Source organism: Argopecten irradians, chromosome 15 (assembly GCF_041381155.1).
Source record: "Argopecten irradians isolate NY chromosome 15, Ai_NY, whole genome shotgun sequence".
NCBI lineage: Eukaryota > Metazoa > Mollusca > Bivalvia > Pectinida > Pectinidae > Argopecten > Argopecten irradians.
The window spans coordinates 1,038,059-1,049,286 of record NC_091148.1 but is presented as its reverse complement, the minus strand read 5'-3'; the positions used below and the strand labels follow the sequence as shown (position 1 = coordinate 1,049,286).

Sequence of the window (11,228 nt, the reverse complement as noted above, 5' to 3'; positions counted from 1 at the left end):
TGTGGATGCCTTGGGTTTTTTTACCCCACATTTTTTCAGTGTTAAGAAATTAAGTTGGTGTATTCGAAATGTTTAGTACATCCTTTATTCAAATGTAATTGAAGTTTTCTAATATTGCTGCTTTAGTTGCCTTATTAACCATACGAAATGTGTATCAATTAAGTCAATTTTCAAAAATGATATGTCTATTGTTGATACTATTGTCTAAGAAACAATACAGTACAACCTTGAACAAATTTAATACTGAGAACATATGAACACTTTGGATACACCTGTCGAAGAAATTTACTGTTCAAGGATGCGCTCTATGGTTTCTAGATGTAAAACTAGGCATACAATGGACAAGATTGACAAAATGTCCACGTTATGAGGGTCAATGTATATTTATGATGGTAACCATAGCAACTACAGATGCCTTGAACTCGATCACAGATGTAAGGTTTGAAAATTTGACGGATTTGGGAGGCACAAAGGTCACAAAGGTCACAAAAGTCATTAACCATACATACAATATAGTTATTTGAGATCAAATATCAGTTCTAAAAAATGTTTTGTTTTGGTAACAGCAGCTATATATCTGGCCTCAAGATCATGTAACAATCTCTAAGACTAAAACAATCTTTAATTTTGTAAAGGACAGATGACGTTACAAAAAACAACGTCATTTTTTATTATCTAAGCAAAAACGTAAGTCAAACACTGTTTCATGACCTGAAGCCTGGTATTACTTAATTGGGTGATGTCTACATTTGTATAAAAAAATAATTTAAAAGATTTATAATTTTTACCATAATAACTACAGTTAAACATGTTTTAGCGACCACCACTGTGTAAAGACTAAATAAGACCGTTTTCTATGAGTCCTAATTGACCAATTCCAACATGGCTATAAAGTCATATTGTCTTGACTGCTTGGGTGGTCTTTATGGACAAAGATCGATTCTTGAATATTCTATAAGCAGTCAGGATCATTTAAAGCTGATAATGCAAGTTAAAATTAATACTTTATTATGTTTTTAATCTCAAATGCTTACATTTAAACTTGCATTGTCAGCTTTAAGGATGGTCTTCCGTGTGTGAAATGTGGCGAGGCGTGTGAATGTCTGTATGGTTTTGGAGGCTGTCGTATTTTTGTGTTCTATCTCCTTGTAACATTTTGGACGCTTGTCTTTTTTATAGTGCTCTCTAACTGAAGCATAACGCTAGAGATATCAAATATCACACCCATCTTGTCACAATATACATGTACTGGCAATGGGCGAACCAGTTTTCCAACGTCCATTCTATTCAGCGCAAACGGGAGGATCAGATTTGACTGCTTGATTAATTTTGTTGGGGTTTGGTTAAATTTCTGTAAGTGTGAGAACAAACTTAGAAATAACAAAGTAATAACGGTATTACATCAAACACGGTTCATATTTAATAACAGATTTGGTTATAAACAGCAACTTTATTGTTTTATTGACATAAAATAAACATAAATATTTTCAATGTGGAAATTTTCGTAAGCCTTAGTATAGCCACTTTTATTATCTCAAATATGAGGCAAAACAATCCATATCCTAATCAGTATCGATATTTAAGGCTGATGGTTAGGCTGACCAGATGACACAAATCACATTTCTGCTATACAAAGCGAATGTTTGATACAGTGTGTAACATGATTTACATAATTATAGACTTCATATACACTCGGTTACTGATGTTTGTCAATATCATACATATACTTAGTATCATAGAATGTTCTTAAACATAAGCACTTTTATCTATTATAATTAAATGATCACCTAGTGCTTGTACTCAAACACTATATTACACAGCATGACATTATTGATTTCATTTTGGGTGAATACAAGAAACTATTACGCCGAAGAGATGATAATTTCTATGGTTGAAGAACAAAGAAAATATGTTTTTCGAGAATAAGGAATTAATTCTCGTTCGAAAATAGGTTAATGACTATTTTTTATACATGTACATGTCATTGTGACAATATTTTTCTGATTAATTGAGCAGAAAATATCGTTTGTAGCATTTTTAGTTTACATCTGTAAATGTTTACACATTTGTTTTTACTGCTAACGTAATGATTTGACATAGAGATGTTTTAGCCTGCAAAACTAAGTAGTCATGTAATTAATCTTAGGCTAAAAACAACATATAGCTTCAGGGTAACATTGGCAAAAAGTAGGGTCGGTAGGTGGGAGGATTTTTTTTAGTGTCTTTCACCCTAAAATAATGGCCGGAACCGGAGTCTGAGATCGAAATCTCGACTTTTAATTTTTTTAGCAATTGTTTTGGCTTCATAGGAAATCGCTGTTGAATTTACGTGTTTCATATACATATGCATCGCTCTTAAATTTCAACTAAGCAAACCTTAAAATAGTAAAAACCTCCTTGTTTTTTTATCTGTACATTTACATTTTAACAAGTAAATTCTACTTTCAAAAGGCATGCACAATATCAACTTGTTCCAATTACATTTTTCAAACATTTACACAAAAAAAAAAAAAAAAAAAAAAAAAATGCAAAAGCACTCCTGACTAGTAGAAATATCTTTGGATAGTATGTCCGGTAACTTACATTGCTTTCGCTTCGTACTTATCTGTTTAAAGTCTTTTTCATGATAGCAAACAATCCCACAAATAATGAATTAATAAAGTTATATTTGTATCAAGGGAGGTAACTGCTCTTGCACACATCAGACTTTCTGACACAAAAGATTTTCTCTAGCAGAACCATCAGATACAACACTTCGTTTCGATCTGTAGGAAGACACTGATGTCACCGTGGTGCTATCCTTGGAGGAAGAGGACTTCCGAAAGGTATCAGAGGAACTCGAAAGAGATCGTCGTCTATCTCGTTCCCGTTTCCATTTACAAAATATACTCTGAAAAGTACGCCTGAATCTGCTACTGAAATACGAATAAAGTAAAAAGTTAACTGAGGAGTTAAATTCTACCAATAAGTTACATATATTCCCAGCTATGCGGAGACTATCGCCATGGGCTTGGGTATTACTGGCAGAAGCCTTGTACAGTAAGAGGACCGCCCAGGGCAGCTGGCAGATCAGAAATATAATCACCACTGATATCAACATGGTTGTCACTTTCTGTTGTTCAGTTGCTTGTCTTGTTGTTTCGCCGATTACGGACGAATTGGACAATGTCCGTCTGGTTTTATTTGCCTTCCACACTGACATAATCAGTATACTGTTGAAAACCGCCAGCAAAATAAGCGGAACGAAATTGAAGAATGCAACATACCACCAGAAATATCCTATTTGGTAACTGGAAGTGCTACCAAAATTTGTCGTCTGGCATTTCAGTACTGCTTTTCGATCTCCACCGACCTCCCCGATGTCGTTTATTTCCACGATTTCGAGTTCAAAGAATTCAGGAAATGTATTGATAAGCGAGATGATGAAGACAAGGATGACAGCCATCTTAGCCTTCCTTATAGTACACCATGCTTTTCCCTTCATGGGATGACAGACCCCAATGTATCGTTCCAAGGTGAAGGCCACTGTCAACCAAACCGCGGTATTCCCAAACAAATCCGAACACACACGACCGAATGGTATAGAATAGAAAATAAATTTTAACTGGTTTTTATTTTCACAGTTAAAAAACGATAACACGAACATAAAGACCAGATACATCGAATCACAAATCGCCAGAGCCATGAGATAAACATTTGTCGAACTTTTCATCTTCGGGCTCCTTAGAACAACAATGTTAAATATATTCCCAATGACACCGCAAGTCACTAAAACAGGCGCTAGGATATTTTGAGCAATAAATCGAGTCATCCGGAGTGACTCTGAAGTTACCATGACAACCTGGCCGGTATCATTTGCAGAATCCGGAAATGACGTAACTTGATTTTCAAAATGGTGAATTAGTGAATCCACTGTGCTTCCAGTATATAGGGCCTCCTCCATCTTCGAACTATTTTTATGGTAGACTAAAATTGGTGTTCTCGAGTCAGGGATTCGTCACAAAGGTATTAAACATCACTACTGAAAAGATAGAAACGTTAACATCATTATATATCTGAACAATATTTGCAATTGCATATGTTCCATATTCTGTATTGTTTCGGATATAGATGGAGATGACACAAGCTTAGTGGCAATAAGAGAAGAATATCTTCAAAATTAAATTATCATAATTGTTTTTCTTAGTTGCATTATCATATTTTTGCTTCCGTTTTCAATTCAAAAATGTGCAAGTAGAGAGTGTTTTTATTAATTTCTGACCAGACCAGAACACATTATTACATTCAACACAATATAAAATATATCACGGATAAATGTTAGATAAAAGAGAAACAGAAGAAAACATCCAACTACAAACTAATGGATGATTGTCTTTAAACGAGTTTTAAATGGTGCAATGAACAAACAAAACGTATCACTGTCAGACGCAGAAGTAATACCATTTTAACTAGATTGCATTCGGTTTAAGACACTGTACTTTCTATCATTAACTCTACTTCGCTGACAATAAAATTGATTGGAACGACTTGAACATAAATTACGACCAGGGGCTTAAATACAATTGGTTGACTAGGTAAGAACAATTGTAAGTACTGTTGACACAATTCAAAAGAAAGACCATGTCTTAAAATGTCCCCCAACTTTCCAAGTTAGGAAGATTTAAATATTTACAGATGTCAGCTTTAGACATAGTGTTGTAATTAATGTGGGCCTTGAAACATAAAAAATACAAACTATGAATTAAATATGTGTGGTAAGGAGGCCAGATGTGACAGCAGTATTCTAACTGACTCCTCACAAGAGTAATATACAGAGACATTACGCCTGCGTAAAACTTTTACATGTACGTTTTATAAAAACCGAGCATACAATAACGTTAAGAAACGGTACGATTGCTATGGGTACTAAAACGCAATGAAGCCGACAGTCACACACCCAAGTCTTTTTACACACGTTTCATTCGTTAGATTCACGCAATTCATTCTGTAGTTAAAATCCATGCATTTTTCTTGTTAGTACAAATGACCTGACAGCACTTTTTCAAGTTCACTTTCCACTCAAAACACCACTAAAACAGTCAGTCTATATCACTCTGTAGCTGGTCATACTCAAACGGCGATCTATCACACTTGAAAATTTCACTGTCGTCTGCAAAGGTTGTTTCAAAATAAAAGGCAGATCATTAATAAAAAAAACAAGGAAAAGTTTAGGACCAAGCATTAACCCTTGAGACACACTTGAAGTTACATCACACCAACTGGATGTTGCTCCATATAAAGTAGCAGGCTGGAATCTACCTTTTAGATTGGTTGTAAACGATTTTAAGATATTTCCTTCTACATCATAAGGTTTCAACTTGTGTAAGATCAATTTGCGGTTAACTTTGCCAAATGCCTTCGAAAAATCGGTATATACAGCAAGCAATTCAAGTTCAGAGATCTTGTCAGTAAAACATGCTAGGTTTCTAAAAGTTGGTATCTTGGGCATAAAACCATGCATGCTGCTCTTCACAGACGAGTGGGTTAATTAAATTTGAGAATTCATCAGCAAGTTTTTTCCAAAAACTTGAGATGAAATTGGAAGTACCGTAACGACACAGTCTGTGTTAAGTAACGTCGTTACGTTTACCTGATTAGAATGTAGGAATTACATTAGCTATTTTAAAAATAGTCGGGAAAATATCCCCTTTCAGTGAACTTAAAAAAATGTTATATAGTGGTCCATATAACTCTTCTGCACAGTCTTTAAACACAACACCAGAAATATTGTCGTAGACACAAGCCTTTTTTACATTTATCTGTTTAAACAAATTCATTTTGGCATATATTTTAGGAAGGTCACAATTGTCGTCAGCACAGAACACATTTTTTAAAAAACCGAGTAAAACATGTTTGAGGAATCGTTACTGTTGGAAGATGATGCGGAACTGTCAGAGACCGAGTTTGGGACTCCCCCTCCTTCTATTTACCTTTAACAAAACCTCAAAAACGTTTGGAATTGTCTTTTATAGAAAGTTCAAAATTTGATATGTAATTGGCTCCCTAGTTACTGATATAAGGTCATTGTCGTATCACGAAGGGAAGCGTCTTTTCCTTAGCTTTACCGTTCCTATCGAACTTGAAATGATGGTATCATACATTTTTTGAAGATCATGATCGACAGTTTCAGAATCAAAAATAAAACACCGTACGTACTTGAGAACATTCTTCACATGGATGAAAAGTCTGCACGTTTAAAGTTATACTGTTCGTATTTCCAACATCAGAAATCACGAAATTTCTTGTAATGGCGAGATCGCCGTAGTAGATTATTGCCGAACGGAAGTCGGAAAGTTCATGACCCGTCCTCGGAAGAGTTCGGAAAGACGTTACGTAGTTACGGTATATAAAAAGTAATCATATGAAGCTTTCGGGAACGACGTTACAAAAACTCCGATTTGTTTCACTAAATGGGACCAACATAGCGATGTTCAATATTTATTTGATTTTATCAAAAGTTTCCGAATCATTATCGCTCATCTTGACGTCGATAACGTCCTGTCTCTGCATAATTTACAGCAAGTTTTTTCAACACTTTTCTGTATCATGAAAAAAATGGGCAGATACGGATATTAGAAATTTAAATGACATGATGTGATGATCCTTTTGAAAGATCTATAATATCAAACTTGTCGCATAAATAATAATTTTGTATCTGAATAACAAACCAACGCTTCTCAGTGTTCAATATGGAATTTTATTCTTCACGTATTTTTCGTCTTTATCATATCCTGTTCTAAGTTTAAACCTGTTGAACCACTAGCCACTGTTATCATTTTTCATATAAAATGAAATGCTTCTAAGATCACCTTGAGCGAACAACCCCCGGTACCTGTTTTACGATGAACCGGAGTAACAGCGTACTATATAAATAATCCTCGTAACCTTACAAAACCGGAAGTTTATTATAGTTGGTGCACTAATGTCAAGGTCACCAGTAAAAAGTATTGAATGCAAGGTCAATAAATCAAATAACCAAAGAGAGGTCAAGGCTAAGGTGGATAATTACTTACATTGATGTTACTGTCTATTAATGAATGGAAGTGTTTCATAAAATAAACTTGTCAAGAAAAATCAATCTGTGAGAATGGATCTGTACATGACACACGATGCAGCAACTGTCAGCGGTTGAGGTGAAAGCAAATATAAATAAATGAATCGATTTGTTAAGTGCCTGTGTCTTTCAAACATTAATCTCCAACATAGTGTGACTCTGTATTGATTAAGAGATCGAAGGTTAAGGCTAGGGTAATTTGTAACAATTCTTTAGGTTGATCTCCTATATACGATGTCAATGGTCACCATCAATACCCTTTCCAGTGGGGGCGTTTTGAGAATGATAGAATACTGTGAAGTCGTGTTGGTTCTTTAATATCGGTTATTAAATGTGAGTTATTGGTTTGAAACATGTATTAAGTTACATATCTTCTCTTACTTTAGAAAAAATGAACGTTGAATGAGTTTGATGATATTGTCGCAAAAGTTATTAGTTTAAATGAAATTTTCTTATGATATTTTCTAATGTTATAATCATTTTTAAGAAACATTTGGTGGGCCTTTAAACGACACTGTTATATCCTTTTAACTGTTTAAGCTATACCTGTAACTTATCTGTCTTTCATTTGAAATTCCATATGACAAGATCCAGAGCTAGAATCACTAGACTCACGTGTAAATGTGATTATACGTTATTACTATACTTTTAATGTTATATCAACGTATTTGACGCGGTCAATCTGCCAGCATGGGTCATAATATCTAGAATTTATTTTACAAAAGATGCCTGACTGTGCTTCCCGCGGTTTATACTCCGTTGCGGGTAAAACTCCATTCGGAAGTCCTCGTGTATGCCTATAGGTTTGAGAAAATGTAAGAAATTCAAACATTTTTTTCGTTATATATTCTTCTTACGCGCTAATACACATAAAACATTTTTTTCATTCTTGTAATCTTATCATTTTGATTACCTTTTCAACACACAAAATAAAACCTTCCTGGCCATTCGTACAAAACAGCCTAGCACAACAACGTCACCAACTGATCCATTTCATGCGAAAGAATGGCTTTAGAATTAAAAGGAAAACGAAAAAAAAGCAAGCGAGTGAAGAGTTTGGTACATGTGTTGTGTTTTGTATCTAAGGTAAGAGTTCTGACACAAGAACCCGCTGTTACTTTGATGTCATAATTCTCACCTCTGAGAGCTTAAAAGTAAAAAGCGCAAGGGAGTTTTGCAATTCGAAGTGAATCATAAATTATCAGAGAGTTGAATGCCAACTCTCGGTGTAAAATTGGAAAATATACCTGGTAATCAGAAAATCTCTGTATACTGAATCTTTTTATCCTGTTTTTATATTTCATAAACAGTCAAGCAAATACATGAAATATTTTTTGAAAATATTAATATAAAGTCCATGATAGGGGGTTGTCTTCAAATACAAGAACATCTGAGAAAATAGTTATGTTTACAAATGTAGTAATAAGGCTGAACTAGTGCTTTGGTAATTTGATTTTGTTGATTATCCTTAACATCTTACCAATAGCCATGGTCATTTAAGGACGGACTTCAATATGTGCAATGTGTTAAGTGTGAATGACTGTATGTTTTGGTAGGCTGTGGTACATTAGTATTGAGTGTGAATGACTGTATGTTTTGGTAGGCTGTGGTACATTAGTGTTGAGTGTGAATGACTGTATGTTTTGGTAGGCTGCGGTACATTAGTGTTGAGTGTGAATGACTGTGTGTTTTGGTAGGCTGCGGTACATTAGTGTTGCGGTTCCTTGTACTACTTGACCACCGATGACGATATCATGTTTTCTGAATCCCCATTCCTGGTAGTGGCTGACGCCGAACAAATAACACATTATTTTATAGTTTTCTATCAATGATATGTCGGCTCTATTGATATCTGGTCTTAAACTAATGTGGTTATGATAGAATTGATGATGGGTGAGTGTTGATAGCCGATATCCACCCACGCGTGGTGAAAGTTCATATGTCTTTCCCAATAAATGTCACAAGTTACGACAGGCGCGTGTCAAATTCCAAAAATAAAACATTCCGATCAGTATAAAGAAATGTTAACTGAACAGACTGCCTGAAATGGCACCGCTGTACATTCGATCGGACAAAACACCATGCAGATAAGGCATTGAATGCTTCCGTGAACGTGATCCGATTTTAAGTCAGTTGTTTCAGTCCGCCTGAAAGAAAATATCGCCTCTGAAACAACAGAAATGTCACAAAAATGTTACGGTTTTGTTTCATATTACTCACGTTTTCTTCTGATCACCAAATAGTGTTATGGTCGTTCATTAGTGGTTCTTTTGAAAGGTTAACCTAGTGCTTAGGGAATGCTGGCTTATACGAAATCTGTTAAATCTGTAAACTAACTACCAGTGAGAACGAAATGATTGCTAGCGGGTTTGTACAGTAAAATACAGTAGACATATGGAGTTAAAGAAATCCAATTACCAGTAAAAGTAGGCCTACCTTAAGAACATAATGTTACTAGCTGTATAGTACAGTAAAGTCACAGACGAGATATGAAATTTTTGAAAAGTAATTAAGAGTAATAATAGTGTAGGAACGAAGTTTTTTTTCTAGCTGGTGTTTCTTTGTGTTTTTAAAGGTACATTAAAGTAATTTAAAAAAAAAACCAGATAACAAATAAACTTAGCTCATTAACGGACAATAATTTAATAGCCACCGGTCTTTACTATATTTAAACATCAATAAAATTTTGTTTGATATTTGTTTGTTTCTGCGAGATTGTAGAAGTTTAAAACTAAAGGAGAGATAATCTAGAATCCTAATTCTCCTGAAAAAAATCTTATAAGTAATGTAGGGTCTGGTGGTAAGGCTGAGAAATTGTAAAAATCAATCGTGCGAAACCATTTTAATTAAAAGTTTAATTGAAGTATGAGGTAGGATCAAAAAGATCAAATTGCCTGAACATAGATATTAGGTGAGAAAACCAAAATAACCCGATGTTACAAAATATGTCTCTGCAAAATTTGTAATTTTCTCATAGTACAACTGTTTATCCAGTGTATCTTTAGATTGTGTTCATTACCATTTTGATGCTGTAATGGCTGCAAAATGACTCCAGGAAACCGTAAAAGAACATAATGAAAAGCAAAAACGAAAGTTCCGTTAACAAATATTGATTTTGCTTTGCTATATTTTATTATATTTTTTATTATTTAGTGTGTATTTTTTACTGAACTCACTACATCGCCGATACGGTGTTGATAATGAAGAAATTAACACGTTTCCGAACGCAACATGCACTCGAATACATCGATAATTTGAAAATTAATGACACTCAAATATTGATAGTGTAACTACATTTTTACAACCTATTTGTTCTCTCAAAGTTAATTAGTGTATACATATTAGCAAAAATATTAGTGAAGAGGGGGAAAAAAGAAAATGATACCGAAGCAAAAATATGGTTTATATTTTCTAAAGCTGTAAAAAATTGAGAAAAATCTCCGTCATATAAACGATTACTCATGGTTTAAACTTTAATATTTACAAAACCAAATTAAAAGACGATATATGTATTTCTACATAATTTTAAATACACATGCAACTAGAAATCAGAGATACCGTAATGTTTCATCAGAAAATTCAAATGCCGGCTATTTGTTGATGTGGGGTATCTGTGAAAAGAAAAATCTGTGAAAAAACAATTGGAAAAGATGTCGGCTATACGTATGGAAGTAAATAGCGAGCTTACGCTCGCCTCAAGCAAGAATATTTTAAGTTAACTCATGTTCTTGCTTTTGAAGCATATTTTCAAACCAATTATATGTTTTTGTTAATTTCCCACGTCTTTGAACAGTTCTGAGGGTTTTTTGTTGTTCATGTGGAATTAGAATATCATAGACGCACATGTCATTACTGGTGCATACTACACTAACACTTCAAAGATTTTATATCGACGTATTTGGTGGTATCGACTGGTGGACAATCTGTCGATGTAAGATATGTGAAATTTATTTTACATCGTCACATATTATGCCTGATTTTGCATTTCTCATCTTCGTCTCGGTGCGGGTGTTACACAGGAAATGATGGTATCTAAATATGCAATAAGTATCACTGAACTATAGAACCCAAACGCGATATTTTGCTAAACTCTTACTCGAGGGTTGAAATATCCGTGTTCATTTGACACGACCAT

General features: G+C 34.3%; 1 protein-coding gene across 1 annotated transcript; it reads right to left on the bottom strand.

Moving 5' to 3' along the window:
* Positions 1–1,352: 1,352 nt before the first annotated feature.
* Positions 1,353–3,811, bottom strand: LOC138309737 (FMRFamide receptor-like). Its single transcript, XM_069250956.1, has one exon. The coding sequence runs from the start codon at positions 3,809–3,811 to the stop codon at positions 2,702–2,704; it is 1,110 nt and encodes a 369-aa protein (XP_069107057.1). The 3' UTR covers positions 1,353–2,701.
* Between the last annotated feature and the right edge of the window lie 7,417 nt (positions 3,812–11,228).